The 18,678-nt window shown below is 43.9% G+C and overlaps 1 protein-coding gene across 3 annotated transcripts in view; it reads right to left on the bottom strand.

Moving 5' to 3' along the window:
• ZSWIM8 (zinc finger SWIM-type containing 8) overlaps positions 1–18,107 on the bottom strand; it is a 91,005-nt gene extending 72,898 nt beyond the window's left edge. For 2 of the 3 annotated variants that reach the window (XM_090057372.1, XM_090057374.1), the window contains exon 1: positions 16,896–18,106. In XM_090057372.1, the coding sequence (XP_089913498.1) occupies positions 16,896–17,073 (178 nt within the window). In that variant the 5' untranslated portion in view covers positions 17,074–18,106. Of the gene's footprint in view, positions 1–16,895 lie in introns of all 3 variants that reach the window. The other variant, XM_090057373.1, reaches the window with a different exon arrangement.
• Positions 18,108–18,678: the final 571 nt, after the last annotated feature.

The following is an 18,678-nucleotide window of genomic DNA, read 5'->3' as shown; positions in this document are numbered from 1 at the left end:
ATTCCAGTTCCTCTGCTGCCCACAGCAAATCCTTCGGCCTTGTGCCAAGTAGTCAAGACCGAACTGCATAAAAGCTTGAGACCCTCTCATTCCATCCCCTGAGGCTACGTACAGTGTGACCTTTCTCCCTGAAAAAAATCCCAAAAACTGGACTACTTTTTCTGACAGTTTGGAGGTCATCAGCCCTCCTGTTATCCTAGTCACAGTGGAATCAACAAGGAGGAAAGATTAAAAATGAACTCAGCAAAGTACTACTAGGAGCACTACAGGAAATTCTGGGGTCCTGTGCCCCCTGGATGCCCATGGGCCAGAAGAGAAATACCATGAGCTATGTTTTTCTGAGACACTTACTGACACAATGAAACAGGAATGTACCTTTAAGAGAACAAGCAGCAGTGTGCACATGAGACTAGATGCCAGCACACTAGCTAACAGCTGTTCTTTTGGATCAAAAACTTACCCTATCAACTACCTCCAAACTACAGTGGCAGCAGTCAGTGGAATTGTACCTCATGTCACCACTGATGAATTTGGCCTAAAAAAGTCAATGCTATCATCAGCAACTAAACCAGAATTACTACCACACCAAATAATTCACTGCCTAAAATGCTGGCTTCTCTGAAAAACATTTCAGTCAAATTAATGGATGACTTTCAGGACAAAAAAAAAAATAGCACTTAAACACTACATATTAGATTACATAACCACAACCCAGTCTGAAAAGGCAGCTCCACCATATTCTTAAATCTGGAACAAGCTTTAAACACACTCTTCTTCTACTGTACTGAAATCCATAAGAAAGTTCTGTTTTAGCAATAAAAAGTTACTATACTATTTCAGATTCAGATGTCTGGTGTCACAAACCCACCCCAAAAGCAGTAATAATTTTGGGGTTCAGAATGTCTCATGCAGAGGTACTTTACTTACAGCAGCTTAAACTGAACTATCCCACCCTGCTAACTATCCTTTGATCCCTGCCAGAAGCAAAATCGACTGAATTCACTTGTATCACTTATCGCTATGTTAAGACATATGTATCTTTGCAGTTTTGTGTCATAACTTAATCAAAAGGTTATAGCCAGATTCCTGGTTAATAGTTATTTACACGTCAAAAGAACTCTTGTATGCAGGCCTAATGAACAGAGGGAAAGAAAAACTATTATGTATCAATGGCCAATTGCTTTGCAAGACCAAGAGCAATGGCCACTTCCGACAAGGCAGAAAGGGTAACGGTTGAGATGGGCACCCAAAAGACTGGATCTGCCTGTAAGGAGACAACAAATATATTTTAAGATGATGGGCAATTACCTCAGAGACTTCCAGACACCTCAGAAAAACGGAAGTTTTTGGAGGATTCTAACAACTCCCTGGAAAATGAATAGTACAGCAGAAATGGAGGAGCTTGAAGGTACAAAATGCTCTGAAGGCTCATGTAGTAGTTAGGAAAGAGGGTGAGAAACTTAATCAGTTTCTCTTCTGTGCTCAGGCTGCAAACTGTTTCACTTTTTCTTGTACATTTGTTTCTTCTAAGTCCTTCTGCTGTTTTCCCACTCACCGATTGCCCAAGGTAAAGTGTGATCTTCAAGTAAGTAATGGTCCAGGTGTGCACCATTAGCAGAGGATGCATGTGGGGAGGGCAGTGGTGGGGGAAGAAGAAAAAAGCATAACATTTGACATGATTCAAAGTAAGGTCTCACCCTCCCATTGGCACAACTGTGGAGTCTGGTATAAGAGCAGGTTGAGCAGAGGTCAAGGGGCTGTCCCAGAGCAAACTTCAGTTTGTTCCTTGAAATAAACAACAGTCAATAGGACAGTGAGGAGAAGAGCTTAGGGCTCCAGGGGTAGGCCACAGCTGGGTACATAACAACTGGTTTCATGTGTTCCCTGAATTTACTTCATACAAATCTGGTCTCATTCAACACAAAACTTGTTCAAACAAGTTAAATCCAAACCAAAAAGGAAAGAGGCACAGAGTTTAACAGGTAAATGTTATCTCTACTGTTTCTCTCATCTACATTCACCCACCCTTTCCAGGGAAGATCAATCAGAATCTTCTGGGCAGTCTTTGAGTTAACAGTGCTTGAGAGTATATTGAAGCATTTCCTGAACAAGTCGGGAAAACCAGATTAAATCAATTTGTCTCTGTAGAAGCCCAGAACCTCAAGAGCTAAATATTGACAGGCTCTTTTCTTAATACTCACCTGCTTAAATCTCAAATGCAGTTGGGAAGCAAAATGTGCCACTTAGTTCAGCAGGAACCAGGCATCCACAATGTGTCAGAATTCTCTAGAGAAGGTTCATCCAAGGGGAAAAAATAAAGTTCTCAGTCCCTTATTCTTATCCCTTAGAAAAAGAGCAGCAGAGACAAGCATCTCACTGCTGTTAAGAATGCTAAAATGATGAGCACATTTTTATAAAGCCAGACAGGGAGTGCTACAAAATACTGTATTTGTGCCAGTGCTGGCCAGTATTTCTTGACAAAACTGGCAGCTTGCGTTCTGCTTAATTAGCTGTGGAGCTGTTCTGATCAGCTTCAGTCATTTTCGCTGCATTGTTACTCCTTTTACTTTCTCTGCGTGTAAAGCATGCTTCTTAACCTTGATGTCGTGTACTCAAGAGTTCAGAGAATAAAGTCACTGTTCTCTTCTAGAAGGTTTCCATGTTTCCACATACTTCCTATAGGAGATATAGTGAAGCTTTAGACCTTGGGGTGACCTGCCCTAGGTGATGTGAACAGTTGAAACAGCCCTGTATCAAACCTGAACCAGACCTATAGAGAATAGACAGCTATTTTCCAAACACAAGGATTTAGGCTTTTGGAAGACTAAACTCAAATCAGGAAGTCAGACTCCATTTCTGACCCAGCATCCCTTCCTATGGAGAGATTCTGCTATGCTCAGGTGCTATGAGGCAGCTTTTACAAAAGCTAAGCTGCTTGATGTTTTATTTCCCATCTCATCAGTACCTATCATCATCTCTAACCCACTTTTCTCTGGGCGTAAACTTCACTTACCCTTCAAAACAAATGTGATGGCAGAAACAAACAAAAAACAAAAAATGCCAAGTTGCTGCATTACTGAATGAATCAAGGAGGGAGAGCAAGCCAATTTTATCATAGTGTTGGGGGGAATAGGTCTGAAGCCCCTGGGCTTACAGGATATTTGTAATACCGTTACCAACTGTATACACAATTGGTAATTCTATATGGAGATTTTCATCTCCAGGGTAAAATGTTCAAATCCAGCCTAAAAACAGAACAGAGGTATTTTTCCTTGATTAGTTAGAGAGCAAAGGGAAATAAATTGGAGACTTCAGGACTAGACTTTCAAAGGCTGAAATCCATGAGTATGGTGTCTTTGGGCATTCTTTGGATACCTAAACACCCTGACAAAAAAATCTGACCTCAAGCCTTGTTCCTTATGGAGAGGTATCATCCACCCTACTGAACCAGTAACATCTTTGATAGCCTTGGCAGGGATACCCAAAATGAATGAATTACCCCCTTATTCATAAATGGCTGCTCTTCCAGTTCTAAGTTGCAACACTGGTTGCTCAAGCAAGTTTGCACTGCCACCTCTCCACCCTCTGCACTGCTGCTGTACAGTCCAGTTGGATTGAAGCTGTGAGTTTCCAACCTTTTACTAGCCTTACACTAAACTAGCAATTATGTTTTGCTCTGTTCATCTAGAGTACTCTTCATCACTGTCTGCATTTCCTCGTGCCAGGACAGGAAATAGATTCCTTCTCCAAGACCGGAAGTAAATAGTGAGAAGGAAGCTGATACAGTTTTAGAAGGAACATCATGAAACACTCCAAGCAACAGAGCACTTAAGGAGAAAATGGTTGTGCCAAAATGCAGTGTGACAATTTTGGGGTCACGATCAAATACAGCAGTCACAGATGGATGACATCCCACCAAGACCTCTGCAACACATTTGGATGGTGCTAAGCGAGCCCACTGCTTCAGGGGGAATCCTCTTATATTTATGCCAAAGTCCTGAAACCCTTGCTGCTCACCACTGGTTAAGTCTAGTCCCCGTCCTTGAAACATAACCAGCTTAGCTAGCTGGCCCCCATGCAGGACTGCTGTCAATGTAACTGACTTGTCAAGGAAAAGCTGCAGAGGCTGACTTAATACAAGCAAAGCAACTGCATCAAATCATCCCAAGTGTAAAACCAGCATGAAAATTCTGTGCAGGTAGTAACACTTTCACTTCCCCTCTGCGACTACGGTGAACAACAGATTTACAAATTACCCTCTGCAACTGTCCGAGCATTTATTGACCTAAATATGAAATAATGAAGAATGGAGTTTTGTATAATTTGCTGCAATAATTGCAACTAACTCATGAGAACTATTGAATCATATCCCCCAGACTTTTTAAAGATATTGAGTTTCAAGCAAATTCCAAGCACTTGAGCAACAGCCACACAGCAGGATTACAGAAAGAAGCCTAGCACCATTGCTTGTCCCTATGATGGCAGCCGTGTACCAGGATGTCAGGCCTCTCTTCCCACCAGGTCTCAGACCAGCTGGAGTGGACACAAATGCACTGGGCCCAGATAGTGTACAGTAACAATAAGATGTATAATAAGATCCAGGCAGAATACCAAGGGAAACAAATCCCGACTAAGAAATAGTGGAATATCCCCTTGAAACAACTAAATAAATTCTCTTGAAATACTCGCACCAAATTGGTCAGTGCACTAAGAAATACCATAAAGCGGGAACACTCCTGCACCATCTCCAACTGTTGAAATAGATGCAACCCTATTAAATCAGAGAAAAATGTTATTGGTAAATTAACCCAGGCAAAACATTTCCCAAATGCCCACTGGTCATCAAGGTGCTTTTCTTTTAAGAAGAAAGAAAATAAGATGGAAGGATTAGTCTACTAAGGAACTGTAACATAACAGAATGTGCACACTAGCAATGAGAACAGTGAAAACTGAAATTCCACATATGGAAAAAATAAGTTATCGGCAGATTCCATAAGGTCACTCTCATTCAGAATTCACAGGTTCAGTAAACTCCTCCCTAGCACACTTACTGAGAGGAAGAGTCTGGTTGTCATACAAACTGACAAGATGCCAGTAAAAATGGTTTGGCTGCAAGCTGGTATTGTTTTCATGAATATGTTTGAGAAGGCCAGATGGTTATTTGGAGATATATATCTATATATATATATATATATATATTTTTTTTTTTTTTTAAGCCGTCTCGCTTTTTCCACTCCATAGCTAGATCTGTAAGTGGGGAGACATGCCCACCTCTCCTCCCCTATCTCCTACAAAGCATAAGAAACAACCAGGAAAAGGCACAATTAACAAGAGAATTAAGAAACCAGATAACAATCCCAATAAATTAGGTTCTAGTATACTGGACTTCAGGACTTGCAATTTCTCTCTAACCCATGTTTTCTCCAAATGGTAAGACCATCTAAAAACAGTGCAGAAGGGTGATCTACACTATGGAGATTATCATCACACACATTAGGAAATTCTAGATGAAATATGCATCCTTTTGTTCCAGCCCTTCATTTTCTTGAACAAATCATGCCAGAGAGTCCTGCATTGTTTTCACCATCTGACATTTCCCTTTTTCACCCACAATACTGCCCCTCCTCCCCCTACTTAGCATTATGGCATTCAACTCTCTTATGCCAGATACTGCCCCCCACCCAAAAAAATCTATCTTTGCCTCCACGTACATCTTTGAACCCCATTAATCTTTAAGAATTCACCTAAGAAACCGTGTATGCCAGGCATGTGATGCTTTCAACTACAGCAGACTCCCAACAGTTTGTGGGGGAAATTCTTTATAAATATCTAGCACATATACAGCATTTTAAAATCAGATCTCTAAGCATTTTAGAGATATGCACTGATGTTGGCTATACACTTTTCCCTTGCAGCAAAACCGACCATTGCCTTAATTTTTAAACTGGTTCTGCTTCAGTAGCAAATATTTTCACCAGCTAACAGCAAGGTAAGCTGAGCTCAGCCAAGCTGCGGGGCATGAAAAAGGAATTCACTTACAGCAAGAGCCAGGGAAATATTTATATAGTGAAAACTGTAAATGCTAAGTTCCAAATGCAAGCCCCTTACTAGCTCAGATACAAGTCCATTCCCTTTTAACTCCCCTAAAATTTGAACAGCTGAGTAACATTCTTAGCTCCTCTTCTTTCCAAATCTCTCTTTTTTCCAAAACCCTGGAGAATTTAGGAACTCCTGAGGGCACTGATTATGCAACAATTTAAGGTTCTAAGGAAATACGAAGAAATCAACTTACATCTTTGCCAAAGCATTGCACATGCATTTTTTTTTTTAAAACACTTTTCCTAATTTATACTGTTAGATTATAAATTTTTCATCTCGTTTAAAACAGTTTTTGCTAGTCATCTAAAAGCTATGATGATCATTCATTGTATTAAATAATATTTAACAAAAGCTAGTCATTTGTCATGCTGTCATTTTTTTTTTTTTTGCAGGTTCTGCTATTCTTGCAGTTTTTAAAGAGTCAAAGCTGCTCCACAGACCTCTACAGAGCATCTTTGTTTCATTTGTTTTAAACACATTTAGTTTCTTTTCCTATGGACACAAAAATGAGTGAATTAACTTTAAATACTATCTCCATAAATCCTACCAACAAACGTAGCTTCTGTATAATGTGCCCATGCCCTGCAGAAAAAGATATTTAGAAAGATGAGATTAAAATGGAAAATACAAAAAATGCAAAAAAAAAAAAATCAAAGTTCTGCATGGACCTGAAATTCAGCTGCAAAAACCCCTCTGAAGTGAACACCATTTTACAGATGAACCTGAGGAGGAAAAAAGGGAAACAATTCATTCAAAATAACACAAGAAGTCATAGGCAAATTTCATCTGGAATTCCCAGCCTCTCAACTGTTAGCCCTACTTCTTCACATCAGGCAATTTAGAAATGTGCGACAGACTTTACCACCGGGATGTCTGACTGGTTACTCACAGCTGCATGCAGCCTATGAAGAGTTAAGTTGCAGTCCAGCCCCTGGGCTCCAGCTCAGCCCCTCCTCCCCAACCAATCGCTTCAGCTCCCACAGCAGCCAGGGGCTCTCAGATCCCCTTCTGTCCAATTGCAGCTTCCTGGCCCTGCCTCAGGGTGTGAGACATTAGCCGGCACTGAGTGGAGGGCATGTTCATAGCTGTGTGATGCAGATGCTGGGAGGAAGACCGTGGGCATGTAGTGTAGAGGTGGAAAGGGGCCATGTAAGATACCCTGGAGCAGCCATGTGGCATGCAACTTTCACTGGTGTGGTACATCAGGCATGCAGCCCCAGCAGCTTGGAACTTCAGGTACTAAAGGCTGAATCAGCTTTGATTCAGGATGTTACCTCCAAAATGGAGAGAAATGAAAAAGCCTCCTAACATACTTGGAATAAAGCTAACACAGAAATGTTGAAACCCAAGGTATTCAGAATTTGCTTCACATTTTAATTTTTTTTCTCCCTCTCATGACATCCAACGAGATTGCGTGTCTACTGCCTCAAGGTAGGCAGCACAGCTGAACTACAGTACTGAACTGCAACTCAAGACCTGCGTTTCATTCCTGACTCTGTACCTCTCCTATACAAAATGATTTCGGTCTCCATGGCTTTAGGCAGGTCATTTTACTGCCTGTATTTCAGTTTTCCCATACTAATGATGGTAGTCTCCTTTGAAAGGATACCATGAAATGTAGGTATTATTACATGTCAACTGTGCATTTCTCCTTTACATAAGACATGCCTGCCCAGAAGAGCATTCCTTCTTTATACTCCTCTGTGAAATATGAAACACCATAACCAGAAGCAAGTGTGACTACCTCAAAGTTGTTTGGTGGTAAGCAGGATGTAAACAGATTATTCCAACTTCTCTGAGCCCAATCTGCACATAAAATTAACTACTCCAAACAGGCTAGTTTACCACACCTTCAACTCTCCTATGAAATATGAACTTTCATTTCTACCCAGGAGAACTTGTACAATCTTTTCTCCCATGCCTGAAGAAGGGTGCTTGTGCCTGAAAGCCTGCAATTAAAGAATTCTTTTGCAAAAATCTAGTTGGCTTAATAAAAGGTATCACCTCTACCCCAAGTTCTGATTCCGTTTCTCCTTAAAGCACCCACACAGTGGCCTTCCCAGTCTTCCAGGAATATGCAGGTTTCCTCTATTGAACGGCTTTTGGGAGTGCTCAATGATCTCTGCTGTTCATTTTTTGTCATTTCTCTAAATGCCTCCTTGACTTCAAATTTCTTTTACTCATAATTGTAAACATTTTTAAACCATTTTCTCAGCAGACGAGTAAAAATGATAATCCAGACCATCAAGAATTCCACATGGACAAGCAGCTATATATTCTTGCCTAAGCTAAATAGTAGCATTATGTAATATGTTGTCAGCAGCCCTTTCATAGGAGGATTGAGTCCTCCAGTATATAGGGAAGTCATCGGTGAACCCACAGATCATCAAGGATGCCAACTGGAGATAAAAGCATCTTTACAACTGCCTTAAACTCTAAATGGAGATATCAAGGCTTGTTGGGGCACCTCAGTTTTCTTGAATATAACATACAATAAATCTATTTCTAAAAAAACAGATTACATAGGAATCCAGATGTGTTAAATAAACCATATGAAAATGAGCTGCTTTGGTGGGAAAAATCAGTATTGCAAAATAAATTTATTTTGAGTATTTAAGCCATTCCTAATTCCATATTCATTTTTGTAGCAGCTTAACATATTGAGCCTGCATTTGCTCATACATTAAAAGTTAATAACTACGCTGTCATGGTTACACAATATTTTATGAAGTATCGGTTGACCTGAAGATACCATATACAACAGCAAGATAAAAAGAGGGGCTGGTTATACCTTAATTTTTATCCTCAATTTGCCAGCAGTGGGATGAAAGCCTTTTCCTTGGTAGCTACCTGTTATGTGGAACAACTTTTACTTGAAGAGTGTGGGATTTGGGTATAACATTACAAGTCTCACCTGACTGCCTCCCTTGTTTATGCTCCAAAATTCCACTCTATTTATAGATCTAGAGCAGGGGCAGGCAATTATTTCAGGCAGAGGGCCGCTTACCCAGTTTTGGTAGGCTGTTGAGGGCCGTGTGGTTAGCCCCACCCTTTGACAGGTGCCCTGCCCCCTGGTCACTATCTTGGGACCAATGTCCCAGGGCCAGCACCAGTGGATCCCAAAGAGGGGCACAGGCTGGCAGGTGTCTGTGGAGCCGGGCTGGGGTGCACCAGCAGGGAAAGGGTAAAGCTGGCCAAGCGCCATAGAGCTCCTGCGGGCTGGGACCCCACACTCCTGCCTTCCTGCTCTGGGCCCTGCCAGCACTGGCCCTAGGACACCAGTGTGGGCCCCATGTTCTTGCTGGCTCCCATGCCCACAATACAAGTGGGGGGCAGCGCACAGCCCCAATCCCCTGCTCACTGGCAGGGAAGAAGCTGGTGCTGAGCATGGGGAAAAGTGGCCCCTCATCCACCCCGTGGTCAGCACTCCCTGCTGCAGGTGCTTGCAGCCCACGTGGGGCTGTCTGGAGCAGGCACAGGCAGCCCCATGTGGGCTGCAAGCAGCAACAGCACGGGGCACAGGCCATGGGGCAAGCAGCAAGGGGCCGCTTTTCCTTGCACATAGCACAGGCTACTAGCCCAGCCCTGCTGCCAGCCTGAGCTCTACACCAGCTCTGGGCTCACCCATTGGCAGCAGCAGCTGCAGCTCCCCCATTTACCACACCAGGCAGCGTTGGCTGTTGCTGCTGCCCATTTGGAGCTCGCATGCTGGGCAGCCCAGAGGTGACGGTGGCAAACACTACCTGCACAGCAAGCGGGGGGCCACAGCTGCTGTCATAACGCACAGCCCCCAAGGGGCGAGCCCAGACCCAGCACGGGGCCCAGGCTGGCAATGGAGCCATGTTACAAGGTGATGCTGAGAGCGGGGGGGGGGGGGGGGAGTGGTCCCTTGTCCACCCTGTGCCCCACACTCCAGCTGCTCACAGCCCACCTGGGGCTGCCTGGGCCTGCTTCAGACATCCCCACGTAGGCTGCGAGCAGTTGCAGCGTGGGGTGCCAGCCATGGAGCAGGGGAGGGGCTGCTTTCCTCCTCACCAGTAAAGAGCCAGGGGAAAAGCTAAGCATTTGGGGGGGCGGGGGGAGGAGCAGCCCCTCCCGCACCCCATGGCTAGTACTCTCTGCTGCAGCCACTCACAGCCCACGGGGCTGACTGGAGCAGGTATAGGCAGCCCCAGGCAGGCTGCGAGCAGCTGCAGCATGGGGTGCCAGCCTCAGGGCAGACAAAGACCGCTTTCCCTCCACCCGTGTTCTGCTTTTCCCCAGGCTCCTTCCCTGCCCTCCCCCACCCCCTTTCCCCCCTTACCTGAGGTTCCGGTGCAGGGCAGCCATGTGCTCCCAGGCCAGAAGCCCCTGCTGGGACTTCCAGATGTGGGGAGGGGCAGGGCAGTGGGCCCTGCTGTTGTGGGAGCCCACTGGGCTCCCCCTGGGTCCTACTGCCCTTGGTTCCCCTCTTTTTTTTGTTTGTTTGTTTGTTTTACAGGAACCAAGGGCAGATAATTAATTTTCTAAATTTTTTAGGGGCCCCACAGGCCATATTTTGCCCACCCCTGATCTAGAGCATTTTTAGAAAGACAGCTTGTATGACAATAAAGTTTCCCTGAATTAAGTTTACATAACTAATTTATGGCTTTGTTGCTATTTTTCAATCTGAATATGAGTCCCAAAGCTGTAAACTGTCACAGTATGTTGCATCTGACCAAGGACTCCTGGAGCAAACAGATTACATCTATTACATTTGAACAAGAGAGAACACAAGCACACAGCACTACTCTGTAAGAGTTATGCTATTGCCATTTTGGAGGTGGGACCAACTCTGAAAAGTTATACAAAAGCTAAACAATCACACTTTTGGGGACAAAGCAACGGATATGTAAAAATTACCAGCAGGTACCTGAGACACCTCAAAAGATTCATCTCAGCTATGGGAAGGTCTGCTCTTTTTGAGACTAGGCCCAGAAAAATCTAGATGCTGAGGTTCAGTGATGCAGCAGATGTAATGACCAACAAGCCACAATTTACAATCCCTCACAGCATTTCAGCTGAGGAAAGAATTACAGGTTCTCCACCTATTTTTCCTTCTAACTGCCCAACAAGATACCAGTTTTCCTCTGCTCCAGCACATAGCCCTTTCTCAGCAGTGACCATAAAAGCAGTAGGTCCTTCTTAGTTTCAGCTTGCTTTTCTTACTGGCCATGCTGGGGATGTACTATGGGTACAGCCCCCAGGTATGAGCTCCTCTGGTAGGTGTGACAGCCAAATAACTGATCTCTCCTTGCTCTCTACTCACAGCACAAGCCAGGTCACAGCTGTGGCCCAACAGAATCAAACTGACAAAAGTTAACTCGATCCTGCTATTCCAATCAAGAGTGCAGGCAACTATTTTTACCACGATCTAAATTGTCATGTTTTATCTCAGAGTAGTTCACACACACAAGTTATCCAAAGGTAAATACATACCAAAGCTTTTCAAGAAATTAAGAAATGCTTTGAAGAGGGTGGAAACAAGCAAAGAAAGGAAAGAGAAAGCAAAGAAATGCAGATTTATACAAAGATATGCACTCAGTTAAAGAACAACCCCATTGTTCCCTTCAAATCTCAGGCCAATGGCACTGTCTGTGGCCTTCCAGCAATACCAGAATATCCAAGGTGCAGGGGAGTGGGAACAAGTATTTAAAAAGAAGCTCAAAAAAAAATTCTAGGAAAGCTGCTAAATAGAAGGTGAGAAAAATTCAGAAACAAGGGCCAGAAATACCAACAGGACCCTAGAGAAGGAAAGGGAAGCATAAATTTAAGACTACTGAATTTCCAGTTACCAGTCTAAATGCAGCTGGCAGGAAAAACAAGCCTGTCTGTACCTGAGAAATCTTTATGTTCTTTCTCCTGTAGTCTTTCTTGAGGGAAGTACATAAAGACAATAAACTGCCTCACAAGAGCTCTGCAAATAAACAACACCGAGGGAAGGGGGTAAAAACCAGATAGAGAGACAGAAATAGGCTTTAATCAGTTATCTGGTTCATCTTGAGAAAAAAAATCCAAAAGTTCGAGATACAACTGGGTAGATATTTTCATGATAAAACTGAAACACTGGATTTGGAAGAGGACTGTACACTGCTTCTGTACTCCGTACTCCTGCAACAAAGCAAGGTGCTTGAACTACAACTGACCAGTCTCAATAAATGAGTCGCTAGAATGTCATCTGCTCAGTTACCAGTTCTAGCGATTCCACAGCTTCCCTTTGCAGTTCTTCCCTGGCCCTAATTATTCCAGTAATCCAAGCTTTTTTTCCCCCCTTAACTTTCACATTCCTTGATGCTTTTGAAGAACCAGGACCACCTCCAACACCAGCCACAACACACTGAATTAGGTTCAAAACAAGAGATCCTTTTCCCCCCAACAGTTTACAGACATCTACTTCTAACCTTGCTAAGCAGCCAAGTCCTCCCCTTACCACCAAAAAGGAACATTCTCAGTGGATACCTCACTTCTAATCATCATGGAAGTGTACTCCTCTGCAATATTTAGAGTTTTTTAATACTTCCTCAAAAAGGACCTAAGATAGGTATTTATATAGGTACTTTTGCTCACTGGCACCAGAGTGGGGTTTTTGTTTTTTGGTTTTTTTTGGGGGGGTTGTTCGTTTTGTTTTTAAATATACATAGCTATCTCATGGCTACTTTTAGGAGCAGTGATATAATATAGCATTTTGCAGTTGTGTTTTGGCAAGAACAGATTTTTCAAGTGTTGGAAAATGTTTAACCACAAAAAAATTGAACAAATATGTTGTTCACTTGTATGTCCTATACATATAAAGGTTGGATTAAGCCTTCAACCTGCAACATGACAGACTAGTGAAGGAGTTTGGGCTACACAACACACAAAGATAGATGCAGGCTACCCAAATACTGCCTTGGATACATGATACCACAGATGTCATCTCTCAAGTCTGGACAGAAGAACATAAAGGATTGAACAAGTATGCTCTACAAGTTGCTGTCACAGGAGTTTATTCTGTAATTATCTTTAACATCTTGTGCATTCTATTGGCAGTGGAGGGAGAACAAGGTGTTGGTTGTCAAGCTTATTTATTCTTTGTCCTTCTTAAAGAATGAAAATTAGTCACTATTTCAGAAATTTAGATACGTCTTGCATAATGTCTTTGCAATAAACTTTATTCCTCTTCATTGTCTCTTTGCCAAACTTTCCAGAATTCTTCAATGTTTTGTCTTTGCCTCTTTCAAATTTGTCTCTTACCAAGCATTACACACAATTTAATACAGTAAGAATTCCCAGGGGCTTCAGAACAAATGACACAGTACATTATAATTTATAGTCCTTCAAAGGAGTCCTACCAACTTCCACAAGCTATCTATAGCCAATGAGGATGTTTTCTGGGTGACCACCTGCTGCCACAATTCCTCACTGCATGCTTTAGACACTTACTAGTGCCCAAGTTGACAATAAAAAAAAAGTTCTTTTCACACAAGTTGCCTGTTACAAATACAGTTTTAACACTAAACAGTTTTGTCCCCTTACCACACATTCAACAGTAGCTGGTGTAAACATGTAGATACTAACTGAGCAAAAAAAATTGTGAACACACTACTTAGCAGTTCTGCAGTATTCTTGGCAGCTTGAGAAGTGTTTGGTAAACATTTGTCCTTGAGAAGTGTGGAGACAAGAGAGACTGGGGGTGGAAAGACTGAATATGAAAAACTTTTTTTTCCTGAAAAATCCAGCAGAGTGGGCTTGTGAATCTCCCTCCTCCCCCTTTTAAAACTTCTTTCACAAAAGAATCTGCCTAATGTTTTTATGCTAAAAACCTTAGAATCTACTTTCAACAGGGACTGAACATTTTAATTCAATGTTTACTGGTTTGGAAGAACGACAGGATCCTCCAAGTTCTCATTGTGTTTTTTGGGAAACAAAAAATTATCTGGAAGCCTAGAAGTGCAAATGGGTTCAGGCACTGAAGTTGGAGGCTGGCTAATGGACAGACTCAAATATCCTTTAATATTTATGTGGGAAGGAGGGGACTTGGCATTGTAAACCCTTGTAAGGGTTTGATAGAATCCAACACATTGCTGGAAGGTGGAAAGATCGTTGCATAGTGTGCTTCCATCAAAATGTGGCTAACTCATACAATTTTCCACTCTTCAGTTGTTCTTATAAGGTGTTCCTTCTCGTTCCAAGTACAAAATATGAACACTACTGATCAATATTACAAATGAGCAATTACCAAACGTTAGATATAAGAATTAATTTGACCTGGTGTGCTAAAAGTGAGGGTGTTAGAAACAATTTAATCAACTAAAGTAACAAAAACAAGATCAGTCTTTTTAAAAGTAAAATGTTCATCACTGCCAAAAGCCACTTCTCAAAAGGTTTTGGCTACAGTGCAAGTTTATACTGAAACTCCCCAAAAAAACTAATACAAGTACACATGGATTGAGCCGTAGTGTAGACTCAGCAATAGCTACAAAAAAATCCCTACATTAGGCAAAATCCTTTTAAATATCATGCTATTGATTCTACATATGAAAAAGAAAACTAGTGCGCTCTTTGCCATTTTCTGAAATATTGCTTTGTTTAAAATGTTCACAAGCCTTTCATTTTTCCAAAATACACACTTCATGAATTATACCTATAAAGTAAAATCTCTTTGCATCCACTTTACAAATTAACCCTGACCACAGTTTAGGAAAAGCCAGTACACAGCCATGAACCAGACATCTCTCTCTTTCAAATTGCTGTCTTGTTCTGTGAAAGACCAGCTTTCTTCTAGAGAAAGAAAAATAAAAAAGTTTCTGGTAGTTATGGCTGCAAATAAAAGTCTAAAAAGTGTGAGCCAAGTATAGCTAAAGCTGTGCACACAGATTTGCAGAGAACCTGGAACAATGATTCCATGGTGTGTTCTGTCCCATTCATCTGGTTAATATAATGGTGATAACTTAAACACTGTTAACAATTTCATTGCTTGATGTAGAAAGGAGACCAAGAATCAAAGATATGCATAGTTTACTGACCCGCGATTTCTTACTTTGTTGCAGCAAGTGGATGATGTTCAAGTGATACAGCCATTTCCTTCCGACTGAGTAAAAGTAACCATGCCAAAGTAATCTGGCAAAGCCCATGGGCACACATTCAAGCCTCACCAAAGAGCCAAAGAAGCAGTTCAGTAGAGTCCAGCAGCACAGTTATATTTTGAGGACAGCTGAATGCATCCTCATTTTGACAACTCACAGGCTGAGTTCAGAAGAGTAATCACAACCTTTTCAAATCTTAATCTATCCCACAGTCCTATGCAGGAAGTCTCACACACCTCTCTCTGCTAAACTAGAGATTTGTCTCCACGTTGATACATTTTTACACCTGCAACAACAAATCGCTTCAGGAGTACTAATGTGGGTAACAGTGTTTGAAGCAGGATATACTGGAATAAGAGAGCCTTGTAGTATATATGCTCCTTTGAGGCAAGCCCTTGTTCCTACATCTTAAGGTACTGATCAGCCAGAGACAGCTTTGACAGAAAATGATGCTACATTTTACATAGAACTAAGTGGAGTGTTCAACGCTGAAATAAACCTGTCATGGAAGTAACTCCCCCAAAATAGCATTTCAGGTAATGCTTTCATTTACCAATATCCAAGTCCTTTTTCTTCCCCATCATACCCTTCTTCCCCAGTATTGTTTGTAGCTCCAAGACATTCAGCAGCAACACACAAAAGGAGGTTAAATATCCTGGACCAGTGCCAGGACTCAAGTTCATTGAACAGAGAAAAAAATGTATATTACACTACTACGCAAAGGCCATGGCTCTAATAAAATGCATTTTCTAGGCCTAATCTAATGCCAACTGGACATCCATACACATCAAAAAACTACCATATCGCAACAACTCCTTACAAGCAGCATTTGCTGTTCAAGAGAAGACTAGGCTTGGAAAAAGCAGGAAGTATTATAGGTCAGAAGAAAGATACAGTCACAAAAAAGTAAGCTAGGATTGTGCAGGTTAGTATCAATAAGAGATAGAGCTTTGGAAGGAACAAGCTGTATTAACTTTACACCTGGTTATTCCCAGTGAGACCAATACCCAAGTTTTGTTGCAAAGTTACTTGAGAAGCATGGAGACATCATGGTTCAAACAAACAAGAGTCAGTTCAGATTAAAAATTAGCAGACTATTATTTGAAAATAGGCTAACATATGGTATCAACATCCAAAACTGTCTCTGACCCAGAAGAGGTAACTGTCAGCAAGGCACAAATAAACTCAACCTTGGAGTGGAGCTGAAACACTGCTGCATCTTGCAACAGGACTCTAGGCCACCTCCTCTTCTATAACTACCGGTGAAACTGCTACAAACACTAGTAGAATCAAGTGAAATAAGAAGTGAACAAGGAAAACAGAGTGGTTTATAGAAACACAGGGGAAGCTTACAAGCCTCTTCATTAGTAGCACTGTTGTAATTAGACCATGCCAAACGCAACAATTTATTCAAATACAGCTGGGAAGCAGTGAGCAATTATTCCCATTGAAGTTTGTACCTTGCTCATATCAACCTGTTTTTGAAGACTCCAAGAAGAATATTAAAAAACAAACTGAACTTTCGTCAACAAGCAACTTCATGCACATCTTCTGCAAAATTTCAAGCAGTTGCCCTTACCCACCCTGACAAAGCACCTGAATTTTGCTTGTACTTTTGATGGTCGCACCACGTCACATCCTCCCTTCTGCAGCCATCCCAGAAGTTTCATCCCCAAGCATACCATAACGCTCAATGCAACTCAGTGATCTCACCTTTCATTTTGACAGTGGGCGAGTTGGGTCCAGCCGACTGCTTCCTCCATCCTCTCCAGTTCTGGCAAAGGCTCTCAGCCTCCGAGATAAAGGAACAAAGAGAGTCCTCCTCAAAGCGATCAGAGTCTTCAAATGAAAACCTTTCCCCATCCTCCCACTCCGCAAACATGAGTTCCATCACATCCAACAGCCACAAGGAAAGAAAGATAGACCTGTTCACTCAGGCAGATGGACACGGCTCCAGGGCAGCTTCTCCTGGTACTTAAAAATATCAGCTCTGTTCAGGCCCCCTACTACAAGTGGGGAAGGTGGGGGGGAGAGAAACCAAAGCAATGGCTGGGTGAAATGGGGAGGCAGAAGAGTGACACAAAAAGGGAAACGTCTAAAAATCCCAGAGAGAGCACAGCACCGTCCTTAAAAAGTTTAAAAATGGTGGATGTGTCCACATGAGTGGCTTCAGGCTCGGGCAGGTCTCTTGAGAAATACTCCCAGCTGAGGCACAGGTGCGTGCCCAACACTCACACAGAGCAAGTCCGAGGTCTCCCCGTGCCAGGGACCTGGGGGCAGGGGGAGCGGTTTCCTTGAAGGCTCACTTGGACTCAAACCGGCTCCTACGAGGCGGGGCGGGACTCCCTGAGGTTGTGCTTTGCTCTCGCTTTAAGTGTAGAAGAGACGGAGATGCAGCGTTGTGCACCCGCTCTTCCTCCTCCCGCGGGGGAAGGGCCCGGACCTGCCCCTCGCTCGCACGACGGCCAAGTGCCGGGGCAAGTGGTGGCCGAGCGTTGCGGTGCCGGGCCGAGCCGGGACCGGGGCAGCAGCAGCAAGGGAGGCTGAGGCCGAGGCGGCCGGCGGGGAGCGCTGCCCGGGGCAGGCTGCGGCGGGCGGGAAGCGGAGCCCGGGGGGAAGCGGGGCGGCGGTTGGTTACCGAAGCGGGGGCGGCAGCGGCTCCTGCCCCATGGGGGCCCGGGGCGCGGCGCCTCTTCAGCCGCTTGTGGACGCGGCCGGCAACACCGCCACCTCTCCAGGGCTGGGACCTGCAGCTCCGGGCTGTCCCTGTACTCTAGCCGCCCATAGCCCCAGCTCCCCCGCGCGGACTCCGCTCCGGCCCAGCTCCCGCTCCTCACGCGCGGGCGGCGGAGACTCCCCTCCCCGGCCCGGGCACTAAGATGGCTCTGCGCCTCCCAGCTTCACCTGCGGAGACCCCTCCCCCACCAGCTGAGACACACTTCCGCCCGCGCCGCTTCCTGCTTCCGGTCCCCGGCTCAGCCCCGCGGCCAGCAAGAGACTGCACCTCCCAGCGGACAGCACGGGAGTCGTAGTGCATGTTGGGAAGAGCGGACCTATCCTCCGGTTGCGTTGCAGTGTATGCTGGGAGTTGTGGTCCCTGGTGGGTGCCTGATGGATGCTGGGGGTTGCGAACTGCTCGCTGTCCACAAATGGGAGAGCAAACAAGGGCAGCTGGGAGTGTTCGGAGTGACGTGATGTTCCTTGGTTTGCTTTGCAAGGGGCAATCCAGACAGTCCTGGCGCGGGTACGCATGTCCTAGGCTGCTCTCGGCCCAGCTGGTTTCTGTCCAGCTTCAAGGTGAAGGCCCAGCATAGCTATAAAATTAAAAGCATCTCAACAACCAGAGGATGTGACTTGCACTCCTTGTGCACTGCACAGCAGGCGCCGGCTGTAGCACGAAGATCGAGAAAAGGTCCAAGCTACCTCATTGCAGAGGAAGCCAGGCAGAGGAGCCTGCAGGACTTGTAGGCATGAGGTTATTTTGGGGGGTATGGTT

Source organism: Crocodylus siamensis, chromosome 7, assembly GCF_052110815.1.
Source record: "Crocodylus siamensis isolate JL-2025a chromosome 7, ASM5211081v1, whole genome shotgun sequence".
Classification (NCBI taxonomy): Eukaryota; Metazoa; Chordata; order Crocodylia; family Crocodylidae; genus Crocodylus; species Crocodylus siamensis.
Note: the sequence above shows the minus strand (reverse complement) of the source record. Positions and strands in the feature narration are given on the sequence as shown.